Raw genomic sequence first — 13,855 nt, 5'->3', positions numbered from 1 at the left:
GTTGTCTCTTTTCAGTTACATTCCTGTTCCTGCCTCTGATTATATTCCAACTCCATGCCTCTCCCATCATATCAACTTTCCATACCAGCAAAAAGTCTAGATTCATTCATTTGTTTGCAATTCAAGCTCATGCTGTAAAGCAGGGGCAAGGAAAGTATGGGTCAAGGATCATTTGCAGTTCTCCTCCAAGACTCTGCAGACCCATTACCCCCTCCCTTTCACAATCAAGTATCAACAAACTTTTGAACCAAAAATGACAATTGGCACTCCATCTGGAAGAAATCTAGCCTGAAAAATGCAAGAGGAGTTGTGAAAAGGCCCTAAAGTGCAGTGAAATGGATTACAGTATCTTCCAGGAGTTTTGGCAATTCCTATGGACCATTTTTTTTGGGGGGGGGGGATTGGAGGGACACACCCAACTACAAAGTTACATGGGGCTGTCCAGTTTCCCATGGGATGGCAGTGAAGTTTCAACATTTGTGTAGTTGCTCATCCTGATGCAAAAAATACCTTCTCTAATAATCTCACTGACCTCTTTGTTTCCTCAGGGATCTGGAATGGCTTGTCATAAATATCTCTATATAGACGTGGGAGCTCTAACAGCCTTGCAATCTGGACTTCATATGCAGGATCATCAACTTTATCTGGAAAGAAATGAGAAGTCTAAATGTGAGCTGCTATTTGTAACAACATCACCTGGCAACTTATGGTAACCCCATGAATTTAATTGGATTTGCTTAGGCAAGGAATACTCAAATATGATTTTGACCATTCCTTCCTCATTGCTATATCACTGTGAGAGCTGTTCGGCAGTGGAACTCTCTCCCCCGGACTGTGGTGGAGGTTCCTTCTTTAGAGGCTTTTAAGCAGAGGCTGGATGGCCATCTGTCAGGGGTGCTTTGAATGCGATTTCCTGCTTCTTGGCAGGGGGTTGGACTGGATGGCCCATGAGGTCTCTTCCAACTCTACTCTTCTATGATTCTATGATCAGTGGTGTACTGGGGAATAAAACCCGTATGGTTCACAACTTTATCAGAGCTTGCTTCTGGAACCAAGTCCTATGAGGAACAGCATAGGGAGTTGGGTATGTTTAGCTTGGAGAAAACAAGGCCAAGAGAGGAGACATAATAGCCATGTTTACATATTTGAAAGGATGTCATGTTGAGGAGTGAGCAAGCTTGTTTTCTGCTGCTCTGGAGACTAGGACATTGAGCAATGAATTCAAATTGCAGGAAAAAATATTCCACCAAAACTTTAAGAACTTTCCTAACAGTAAGAGCTGTTCACCAGTGGAATATTCTGCCTTGGAGTCCAGTAGAATTTCATTTTCTGGAGGTTTTTAAGTAGAGGCTGGATGGCGATCTGTCGGAAATGCTTTATTTGTGTGTTCCTGCATGGCGGGGGGCTGGACTGAATGACCCTTGTGGCCTCACCCAACTCTATGCTGCTATGATTCCACATTCTACATACAATTTAGTAAGTAGTAGTGGATGGGAAAGAGAACACACTATGACTTGCATTTTAATTTCTAGAACTGGTTCTGGAAAGCTGGGGGGGCCCTTTCACCTTACTGATTTAACTGTGCAGGCTGTTGTCATTAAGAACAGTCAAGGAGACCTGGATGATGTACACAGTTGTACCCAATGATGTTGATCAGAGACTCATAATGGCTCAGCTTTGAAAGACTGATTCTGGGCACATTTTGATATACTAACAGTTACTTAGGGACTTTAAAAGTCCGATAAAAATGCAAACTGCTGAAAGAACAACTGCTTAGTGCTTACAATAGAGAGAAGCCTTTATTTCTCTCTGCTGTCTGTACACCCGAATGGAGCCACGGACTCTGACTAGATCACCAATTTGCAGATTTGTTTTCTTGTGAACTGCCATTTGGAGCTTTCTTATTTGCTCAATTAGATCCAAGCCACAACTTGAGGATTCAAAATCTGTGGAGAAATAAATAGATATCATATGGTACTGCTTTATTCACAACATGTTGAATGGGAACTGGACTCTCCCTGTCCAGTTCCCTGTGAAGATCATCGACTAAGGTGACCAAGGCTGTCTCGGTACCATGCTCCGGCCTAAAAACAGACTGTGCCGGATCCAGAAAATCAGTGTCAACCAAGAATCCTTGGAGCTGCAAGGCAACCACATGTTCCTAGATCTTGCTCAAATAGGGGATATTGGAGATAGGCCGAAAGTTTCCAAATTGAGTGGGATCCAGTGATGGTTTTTTCAACAGCGGCTTGATCACAGCAATTTTTAGGCTCGCTGGAAACTTGCCCTCCCGAAGGGAGGCATTCACCACCACCTTCACCCACTCGGCCAAACCCCCTCTGGCTTCTCTCACCAGCCAGGATGGGCAGGGGTCCAGGATGCATGTGGTCGGTCTCGCCTCTCCAAGGATCTTGTCCACTTCCTCGAGCTCAACCAATTGAAATGAATCCAACAAAACTGGACAAGCAGGTGCACTCGATACATCCTCAGAGACTGCCGTTAATATGGTGTTAAAGTCGGAACGGATCAGAGCGATTTTGTCCGCAAAGAACCGAGCAAATGCTTCTCAGCGGGCTGCCGAGTTATCAGGGCTCCCACTTTGATTGGTGATTCTAAGATGCACCTATTTTTAGAGATGTTTATATGAGAAAAAAATAAAAGTGCTCATCCAGTAAAAAACCTGTCTCAAACCAAAAAAGATCAGTTGACAAAAGATCAGCTGAATACAAAGACTATTTGATAAAAGCAAAAAAGACAAAAGGAAGGGAGCTCAACTAGAATTCTGTAAAGCATTTCCTAAGGATGGAAGGAGACACCAAGGAAGCATGATAATTATATTATATCTTCTGTATCGTATACAACGTATACAACTTTTAATATAATGGAAATATAACTACTATAAGCACCTCTTTAAAATGTCATGTTACTGTTCTACAATTCAAACCTCAAGAAAACAACCAAAATTAAAAACCTTAGCACATCTCACTCAAAATAAAAAGGCCTTTGCTATTATTAGAAGCAAAACAAAAGCCACCCTCAGTGCCTGTCAAGCAACAAATACAGTTTGACTTCATGCCTATTAGTTCCTTATTTAAAATTCAGTTATTGGTTCTTGTGATGCATGAGCTTTAATTGTTGCAATCTGGGAAAATGACCACCTGAACAAATTCTCAGAACATGCTAACTACTGTACTGACTATTCTATGTCTCCCTTGAGGACACTTATAAACATTATGTTTTAGATTTTTGCCAATGTAAAAGAACAGGAGATGTCTACATTTAATATTTTAATTTTTTTCCCCCTACATAACTGATAGTAACATTAAGTTTCCAGGTGTCTGAAATTTGGTTGTCTGATTTCAGTTGTATTTGGACAAAGGTTTTGATGGTAACTTTGAACTGAAAAACAGTGCCACTATTTCTTTAATTAATATTATTTTCTGTACACCATAAGTAGATGTGCAACTATAGACAGCAGGGGAGGGCTGTAGTAGCAGGAAGTGGTCTAAGAATAGAAATAAAGCTTAATGAGTTCAAGACAGGTAATCATCAGGACAAAGGCTCTATGTGATTATGTGCTGGTATGTTTTAAAACCACGTGACACAGCCCTCCCTTCACGACTGATTGAATCTAGAGAGTTGGACAAAATAGGTGAAAATCTGTTCATGTTGTGTAGTAGGTGTTTTAGGACAGCAGGAGAATGTCACTTCCATTAAAGCCTGAAGCACAGAAAAACATGCCTTTTATACAAACAAAAAATTACTACTTGGGGACAGATATTGACATGAGCATCAGAATGTGAAGAGTTGCAAAGAGAAAATGAACCCGCCCACAAAAAAATTCATTAAAATGAATTCTACAAAGGGGAAGAAAAAGCAGAGCCTGTTGCATTCAAAATAAACTAACATACCTCAAATTATTGCCCAAGGTTTGGCTGGAGATCTATACACATATGTCCTCATTTTTGAAGTCTCCCTCTGTAAGCAGCTATACTAGGTACTATAATAAAGGAAGCATCTAAGGCCATACTGAAGACTTGGACTGAAACATCAGCTACTTTAAGTAACAGCTAGGGCCAGTAGTTGTGAATAATTGGCTGCTGCACTTATTTGTTTACCTTTTCACAGGAATACATTAAAGTGGAAAAAATATGCAAAAGACAAACAGGTAAATTCAGTAAGTATCTGAATACAACCTTGACCAGATATTCTAATAAATATTCTGAACACTAAAATTGAAGGCAAGTAGTAGTGAATCTGAATAAAGATTTCTGTTTTGCCAAATATTACCTGACAATGATTTCTGTTCTGCCAGTGAATTTTTCCAGCAGGTGCAGCTTATAACCCCTGTGCCATCATCCACTAGAAGATAAGGGCAGCAGATTAGTGAAGGGTTGCCTTTCCAGAACACAGAACAACAGCTCACAGATCTGTCATTTTATCAGGGCGCATCTACATTTGCTCATCAATGTCAGTATTTTATACCTAAGGACCAAAACGTATCTTCAATATCAGAAATCTCTCATCAGCTTTCCCAATCTCAGTTGTTATTTTCTATTTCAGAATACCAAATGACTGAAAGTTGGTCACCTGACACCAAAAAGCAACACACATTATCTAAAATACTCCCTTGTTCACCCCTTACATGGTGGCTGGTGGATGAGTTTGCATATGAAGAAGTGAGATGAGAGAATATATGGGAATCACCCGAGCTATAAGTGTGAGATGAAAATTGATTTTTGACAGATTTTCTATTTGACATTTGGCGTAATACCCTCCTTGCTCCAAGATAAAATTATACAGCTTATGAATATTGCTATTCTTCTAACTGATTTATTTAATTCATCTTAATTTATTGTCATGGACTTGTGCCTTTTCTCGTCTTTGTTGTCCACTTCATGTGTTTCTGTATGTAACTGAATGCTCATAATTTGTATTCTATTATATGCAGAAGAACAATAACTACATACAAATTACTTTTTGAATTCTCCAACACCGATTACATCTTTCAAAACAAGTAGACATAGGCTATAATTATATCAATTTAATATATGAATTGTAGAGACAAGACAGTATCTGGCACTGGCTACTGTTTGAAGAGAAATCATAGAGGGTTGAATGGCAGAAGGGCTCCAATTTTAAATATTTGGGTTTTATGATATTGAGTCATCATTGTTCAATATTTATTTGAAAATTACTTCTTGTGCATACTTTCTCTCCAAGTACTTACAATACCTTTTAGACTTGTGACATTACTGACCTGCATTATTTTAATTTTCCTCATTTACAAATCAGTCACTGATCATTTTCAATAAATTGATATTTGGCTTATTGGACCATGTATTATCTAGTAAATATGAGCTTATTGTCAATGTGAACCATGTACTGATGAACAATTAGAGATTACAATAAGCAGCCTCCTTTGATAAGAATTAATATAAATTTTAGATAACTCTAGAATAAATCTAGAATTTTCAGTACAGAAAGTACACCCTCACTTCTGTAATTTCCTTCCAAGCGGAGGAGTGTAACATGCCTCAGTAGGCTTGATCCAGCTGATGCAACACCAATTAGATTCCCTGCTGGCATGGCCTCAGTTGAAACTGAAAGGCGTAAGTGGAAGTTACCACTCATTTTGGCCAACTCAGCCTGCTTCTGGTTAGGACAGGGAGGAGTCACTTGGCACAGAGCCTGAGAAGGAAGCTAAGAATAGTTTGGATATGGGGAAAGAAAGAAACAGAGGAAGGAGAGCAGTCCTAAGACGAGAAAAGAACTCACCCCTTTTATTAACTTCACTTTGAATGTGTGGCATTTAACTGATCTGATCTTTCCTTTATGTTCTTACCTGGAAGATAACATAAAGGAAAGAGGTCACTATGTTGGGAGTTGATGGGAAAAGGGCAGATAATGGGAAATAGATAAGAAGAAAATTGAGGCACAGCTTTTCTTTTTAAAAATAGGAAGAAGCAACAACAACCACTGTTTTAAAAAGGATTAACAGAAGCATTTCTGCCCAGGAATGGGCAACCATGCAACCAGCTTCTCAGTCTCTATTTTTGTACTGTACATGGAAGCTCCTACATGCAAAATATATCAATTTGACTGCTAGTCTGTGTTGACAGGCTCCATGGGCCAATGGTCTGAGACTTGTGCATGCATATTTGTGCACATGAAGAATTTAGATAATCCTTCAAAAAATTAAGAGCAGCATTGTGTAGCTCGACCTCTCATTTTTTCTAGTGAGAAGTTCCAGAGAAGTGGAAAAATTTAGAATGGGGAAGTCTGGCACATTTATAATCTGTTTGGTATACACAGGAAAGGTTCCTGCATCTCACTTATCAGAGAACCTTGTACAATGTTGTCTTCTGGTTCTATATATATAGGAAGGAAAAAGAACTATTATGAAAGGTTCAACGTAGATCTACTCTCCCTGAAGTAATACCTGAGACACTCTCTCTGAGTTGGTTTGCTTTTCACTCCCTCACTGCTTCGCGGTTTTTTTTCTGAATGGTGCACATACGCAGAAGGTACCAGTTTCCCTTTTGCACATATGCCCTCCCTCTCATCGGAATTTAGCCAGGCTACTCTGGATGCTGACGAGAGGGAGGCGCATGCACAAAAGGGAAACTGGCAGGCGCCCGAGAGGAAGAAGCACAGGAAGAAGGCTTGCGAAGGGGAGAAAGGCCATCTAACTACTAATATAATGTGTAAATATTGAAATAATTATAGTGCCCCTACTTTGCGGAATTTCACTTATTGCGGGTGGTCCTGGAACGTAACCCACACGATGAGGGAACACTGTATAAGCTTTTTTGTTTTTTCTTTAAATATATCAGCTGTTTAATCAAGCATGGATTCCCTAACTTTATTATATTAATCTCACTTATACTTTTTCATGTCAGGAGCTACTTGAGAAACTACAAGTTGCATCTGGAGTGAGAGAATTGGTCACCTGCAAAGACGTTGCCCAGGGGATGCCCAGATGTTTGATGTTTTACCATCTTGTGAGAGGCTTCTCTCATGTCCCCGCTAAGAATAGAAGAATAGAACTACTTACCCCCATAAGTATGGAAGGCATTTCGTTCTTTGATTAGAACAAGAGTTCCAAGAATATCCACTTGCTTTATTGGATGCCTGTTATAAAAGAATATACCTAGAAAGATGAGAAACACTGTTTTTATATTTGTTTGTTTGAACTCCTACCATTCTTTCTTTAAAATCCTATCCATCACAATCCTCCTACTGTTACTAAAGGACTTGCACTTAATTTTAGTCAGTTAACTTCAACTATTTGCACTTGGGTGTCTCCTTAATGCTTAAATCAAAATACTTAAACACTGGTATCAGCTCTTGATCAAAGGATTGAACTTGCATCTTCCAAATTATGCTTGAAGACTGAGTGGTATATTATGGTCTGACTTGGTCTCCCATTTGTCTGATGCACTTTCGAAGTTTGGGATTTTACTGGGGATATGTTCACTTCACATATAGATGTCTTCAATCTTATTTGACCAATATGTGCATTCCTGCACTTATTCAATCATACTTCCAGTAACTGGGAAAGTCCTGATTGAAAATATCCTACTATCTTGTATCATCACCCCATGAGAAAGTTAAAACGCCTATTTCCTCAAGTTTAAACTACAGTTTAAATGTATCCCATATAGCAAATTATTTGTGTCCAGCAGCGTATAATATGGATTACTGTTTCTATGTGGCACCTGTTTCATATCCACCAGTCCACCCACTCCACTATTTCAAAAGCAGGCTGAGGTCTTTGATTTATGGCAGAGGCTTTATTCTGTTTGGTCAAAGTAAGATACTCCTAAATTGGTTTCCCACATTTTACTGAGGTCAGAATAGCACTTCTGCTGCTCATCGTCCTAGCCAGAGAAAAACTAGGTGGAAAATACATAAAATGTTAAGACCTTCTGCTCACTTTTGTGTAGTTTGACTTATAACAATTCCTTTATTCTCATAGGTGCAAGGTACAAGTGTAATAAATGAGAACCAAAAGTTTAGGTTTCCGTGGAAGAGATGTATGTGCTATTGCCCAAAACAGCACAGGAAATGAAACAAATGAAATGAAACTGTTTTTAGCAACACTGGGAAAAAACAAGGTGTGGTGCATGCTGACAATTGAAAGTCAGAATATTTAAAGAACGTCTGTTTCAAAACTGGATTTTGCTCCCTCTTTTAAAAATCCTTAGTAGTTAAATTAATACAACAATTTTAGCACCTAAATTAGAGCAAAACTCCTCTTGTTTGCATAAGCTACCAAGCCTGCCTGCCATCTTTTTTTCCTATTGAAGAATGCAACCAAGGAGAGAAACTCAGATTTTTCATTAAAAACTAGTAATATTTTTATGTACCCACTTATTCACCACCTACCTGGCACCTGTTTAGATTCCGTCATTTCTAATATATCCTTTATGTACAATCTTGCAAAGGCTGAAAATATAGGATTCAAGCCCCATAACACTGATGGGACCTCTGCTTCTGAAACTGTAGCTGTGGCAGACATTTAGAAGCCAACAACAGAACCTGGAGATCCTGAATCAATTAATGGCAAGCAGAGCTTCGGATGAAATAATTGTCAATCTAAAAGAGGAGGGGAGAATAGATGCAAAATAAGATATTAAAATGAAACAATGCCTTAATCAAAATCCATAAATACATCAAAAACATTGAACAACAGTAGAATGGAATACAACTAATTACTGTTGTTGTGTGCCTTTAAGCTGTTTCCAATTTATGGTGACTCCAAGGCAAACCTATCACAGGGTTGCCTTAACAATGTTTGTTCAGAGGAGAGGCTGCTTTTGCCTTCCTCTGAGGCTGAGAGAGTGCAACTTGCCCAAGATATCCCACTGGCTGAGTGAGAATTCAGACCCTTGTCTCCAGAGTAATAATTCATTGTCCAAAGCACTAAATCATGCTCAGCTAATAGTCAACAGCAATTTAGAACTGCTTACTTTGCTGTAGCTGAAAGAGAAACATTGCCCTAGAGAAATGACAATGATAGGCAACGTCAGAAAGATTAATAATGCAAGAACTTCAACAATATAATTAGCTTAGGTTTTTTTACCTATATATCCAATTCAGAAAATAAAAGTCCTGTTCAGCTAGGAACAAAAAACTATGAAAAATAGACATAGGATAAAAAGAAAGTAAGCACATGTTTCTGAGAAGCATATAATTGAATGTGTAATGACATCGTTCCTGTGTGTTCTTTTCATCAGTAGAGACCTTATTACAGAGCCCTTTCCAATGTCAAAGGCAAAAAGCATTCTAATAGGATCTTGGTTAACTGCTCAAACAATTTAAATCACCACTTGTCTTTATTAAGAAAAGAGAAATAAGCAATGCTGTAGTTTGTACATTTTGGACAGCATTAATTGGCAAAGGTAAAGTCTGAGGATCAGCAATGAGGGTCAGGAAACCTGTGAAGTTCATAAAAGGAAGGTTAAAATGAGAAGTGGAATTCAAGTAAGGACCCCTTCTGGTCACAGTGTGCTTTGCACCCCACTGCCAAAATCCTATAATCTGTTACAGTTGCTACTGTCCTGAATGACAACATTTTATCATTAGTGGCAATAAGCAATAGAGTGTCATTTCTAACATAACATGACTTTCATTCTCTCCATAGCTTTCTTTTAATTAGTCTAACCCCTACCATGCTCTCCATGTGCTACAGAACCATCCTTTGACCAGTAGGAAGTGCCAACATCATTTGTGTTGACCTTCTTTTCTAATAGAAATGACTTAGTACCCTTTATTGTTCGAAGCAATAAAAGAGTAACAAAAATCCACTGTTACTTAATACTTTGATTAGGACCAACCAATATATCACAAAGGTATAAAAATTACCAAGATTGTTGTATGTCTTTCGGGCTGTGTGGCCATGTTCCAGAAGTATTCTCTCCTGACGTTTCGCCCACCTCTATGGCAGAGGTACCTCACAACCTCTGAGGATGCCTGCCATAGATGTGGGCGAAACGTCAGGAGAAAATACTTCTGGAACATGGCCACACAGCCCGAAAGACATACAAAACCCTGTGATCCCGGCCATGAAAGCCTTCGACAACACAATTACCAAGATCTTTATCAAGTGAGACATTTTTTTAAAAGCAAGAGATAGAGAAGATGCAGAATCTTCTCTGTCTCTTGAACCTGAAGCCAGACAGCTATATTCCATTGCCGACTTCACCAAATAAGGGGTTTACTCCTGAGTAATCCTGCTATGAAGCCCAGTGGGTTGCTGACTGAAACGTTGGCAGTTTGAATCTGGTGAGCGGGGTGAGCTCCCGCTGTTAGCCCCAGCTTCTGCCAACCTAGTAGTTTGAAAACATGAAAATGTGAATAGACCAATAGGTATCACTCTGGCAGGAAAGTAACAGCACTCCGTGTAGTCATGCCAGCCACATGACCTTGGAGATGTCTACGAACAACGCCGGCTCTTCATCTTAGAAATAGAGATGAGGACCAACCCCCAAAGTCGGACACGACTAGACTTAATGTCAGGGGAAAACCTTTATCTTTAGTAATCCTGCTACTGCCACCACATGTGGGGTTTCCACACTTTATTGGAGGGCTCTACTCTTTATCCCACCATTGTATACAATAAGGGTGGCGTCTTTATACTCCATGGGCAATCCCAACACTATGGCCAGCGGTGGGGGTTTTTATACTACATGGACTGAATGGGAAGATTTTACAGTGTTTACTGCAAACATACAGTATAAGGCCTTTCCCGATCCCTATCTCTAACACAGGTAAAGGACTTCTTTCTGACCCCCTCTTCCAGCTCCCACTGTAGGATCAATCTAAATGCCCTCAAGATTCCAGTAAAGATTAAGCTACTTTGATTGCCAAGGTATCACCTTTTCACCTTTAGTGCTGCCACCACAGAAGCCTTTTCTGAAAGTCGGCTCTCAAAATGACAATTCCAGAAGCCAGGAAGTGTATAAAAACAAAACATTACAGAAGTTAAATACAAAACAGCACATTATTTATATATAACCTCAAACCACCTCACTCTTAGGCTGAATCAGACCCTTACTAACCATACAACACAAACTGCTTTCTCTAACTACAACCCTAAGCTAGTCTAGCCCAAATCGTTCTCAGACTCTTCTCCAACTCCAGACTAAACCCTCTTCTATTCATATTAAAGTCTCAGTTGCCACTCACCAACTGCCTCAATTTTCCCCTCAAAAGCTGCCATTCAGTGTCTATTATTTCCTCCTTCCAAACAGCAATAGATCAAGCAACAGTTTTATATTCAAACCCATGACATCACAGGCATATTATGCTCCAAGATGAATTTACACATGATGTAAATTGCAGAAATACTGAATCAAACTGCCAAGCTCCTAAATATTAAAGAAAACGTTGAGAGGGTAGAAGGATCGGTGCATCTTTATGGGGGTGCATGCCATCACTTCTGCAAAGACAGAAATACTCCAAAACTGTGGAACAGAAACAGTCTCAATGTCTTACAAGATTGCAGTTCATGGCACATAAATACAAAATCCTATCTTCTCACTCTCCATTTTACCTTTCTTTCTATTACTAAACTATTATCCCATTTGCAAAAGTTGACACACTGACATCAAAATAAATTGCTGCAACAATGAACTGAAATCAGAAAACAAGTCTGTGGGGACAGATTTGTGACCTAAGGCAATATGAAATGTTTTACCTTAAACATTTACCAATGCAGAGGCACTGTACAGTGTTCCCTCGCTACTTCGTGTTCGCTTTTCATGCCCCTGCTGTTTCGCAGTTTTTAAAGAAACACTAAAATAATATTATAAATAATAAAAACTTATGATTTACAGTGGCGGTGGTCTGAGTCGGGTGTGGCCAGCGGGGCGGAGAAGGAGCCCAAATGGCAGCGAGAAGGAGGCGGCGCCATGTTCCCCTGCCTCTTTCTTCCCTTTCCTTCCTTCCTTCCTCCCTCCCTCTTTCTACTTCTTGCCTAAGGAGAAGCCCAGCATCCCTACTTGTGGATTTTCACTTATCGCAGGTGGTCCTGGAATGTGACCCCCACGATAGGTGAGGGAACACTGTAATATACTTACTGGAAGAGTTAACATAGACCAAGAGACAATGCAACTGCTAATGTTTGCTAATTGTCTGGCCTAAGTATAGGTCTAATACAGTCCATAAAACAAACAATTAAAATAAAACTACTGACATTTTTTTTTCAAAAAGCATTTTGTTATCTTTGGTATGAAGGACTGTTGTTTAGCTTTTTGTTTTTTCACTAAAAGTCATGAGGCAGCAGACCATAAAATTATTTGAAACCACAAAGCACTCAAAAGGATTATTTTCATGTAATAAGTACTGCTCTCAAACTAGGAATAGCTGCTGGGTAAGTGGAACAGACAATAAGGAGTCCTGTGGCAAAATAATAAAGAGATGTTTTGTCCTTAAGATGACACAAGGCTCCTTTCTGGTTTTCAGAGTATGTGATCATATCACATACCATCCAAGTATTCCTCTGAAAGGAATGTTGAGTTGCTCAGAATTGAAAAGGACGGGACACACACCTATTCCTTCCTATCCCCAAAATTAAAGCAGTGAACACATTCAGCCAAATGCCTGGCAGTAAAGGGTAGAAACTGCAGTATTGTGAAACACACTTTGTTTTACAGTTTAGCAGCATATACTTAAGTGATGCACCTGTTTATAAAGAAACCTGTGGCTCTTTCAACCAACCTTCCATTTATTATTCTGAACCCTTCTGTCTGTTTAATTGGGCTGCAGTGACATAATAAGGGCTCTTCCCAGGGGGTACTTCCTCTTGATTCCTGAAAAAATTGGCAAGTTATAAAACCGATGGGAGTTGGGTCCTTTAGCTAGGTGAAGAATCCAATAATGACCCAGATAGACTCTGCATGCATTAGCAGCTCTGGTAATTAAGTATTACTTAGGGCAAAGGGATAATAAAACAGCCGGAAATCCAATCATTATTTGAAAATGTTTTACAATTAACAGTCCTGTGTCTAGAGAATGTTTATTATTCTAGTTATTTAAAATGTACAGAGCATATCCTGAAAGTAAAACAAAAGTATACCATAAAAAATTAGATCCAGAACTAATTAGATTGACTCTGCTCTATAAAGGCTTGATGGAAAATTAACTCATATTAAAATGTGTTTCAACGTAAATATATTAGAATGGACAAGGTGTTAAATCAGAGTGGGATGGAAAAAACATGGGTAAGAAATGTAAGAGAAGATGAAAGGCAGAGAAAAGGATAAGAGATTGTTGTTGTTATTATGTTTATTTATACCCTGCTTTTCCTCTCCACAAGGAGATTGAAATTCAATAAGAAGTTAGGATCAAATAAAATAAATGAAAATCAGGGAGTGGTTTCAGAACAGGGAATTCACAAACCAGTCTGTGAAATCCAAGTGTGTGTGTGTGTGTGTGTGTGTGTGAGGAGAGATTGAAGGAGGCAGAATGAATCTTTTTCACACCAACTCTTACTTCTATTCCAGGGTTGGGCAATTTTGGAAGACTATGGCCCTCAAACCATGAAAGGCCATAATCCCATTGCACATGCTTTTACACAAAATTATTTTTCCCTCAAAGGAGAAATTCCCTAGAGGGCATTTTCATGGATTTTAGAGCAAATGATAGCTCTGCCCTGCCCTGCCCATCTAGCCACCTCTCCTTTTTGAGCTGGAGAATCAGAATAGCTGCTCTAAAGCCCTTAACCACTGCTGGTCCCATCAGAGTTGAATTACTTCTAAAAAATGATGACTAGGTCCAAACAGAAATAAAAGACAGTGTCAAAGTCCACAGTACTCAGGTACAAATACTCAATTGTGCAGGCAACTTT

At 39.2% G+C, this 13,855-nt stretch overlaps 1 protein-coding gene across 6 annotated transcripts in view; it reads right to left on the bottom strand.

Annotated features, from left to right (window-relative positions):
- The window catches only part of stn1 (STN1 subunit of CST complex), a 61,094-nt gene that overhangs the window by 23,264 nt on the left and 23,975 nt on the right, over window positions 1-13,855 (bottom strand). For 5 of the 6 annotated variants that reach the window (XM_008106602.3, XM_003218493.4, XM_062976291.1 and 2 more), the window contains exons 2-6: window positions 8,392-8,601; window positions 7,058-7,153; window positions 4,291-4,362; window positions 1,785-1,946; window positions 533-644 (exon numbers count right to left, since the gene is read on the bottom strand). In XM_008106602.3, coding sequence (XP_008104809.1) covers window positions 533-644; window positions 1,785-1,946; window positions 4,291-4,362; window positions 7,058-7,153; window positions 8,392-8,524 — 575 coding nt within the window. In that variant the 5' untranslated portion in view covers window positions 8,525-8,601. The remainder of the gene's footprint in view (window positions 1-532; window positions 645-1,784; window positions 1,947-4,290; window positions 4,363-7,057; window positions 7,154-8,391; window positions 8,602-13,855) is intronic. The other variant, XM_016992172.2, reaches the window with a different exon arrangement.

The sequence above is a fragment of the Anolis carolinensis genome, chromosome 3 (assembly GCF_035594765.1).
Source record: "Anolis carolinensis isolate JA03-04 chromosome 3, rAnoCar3.1.pri, whole genome shotgun sequence".
NCBI lineage: Eukaryota > Metazoa > Chordata > Lepidosauria > Squamata > Dactyloidae > Anolis > Anolis carolinensis.
The sequence above is the reverse complement of the archived record's forward strand: the minus strand, read 5'-3'. Positions and strand labels throughout refer to the sequence as shown.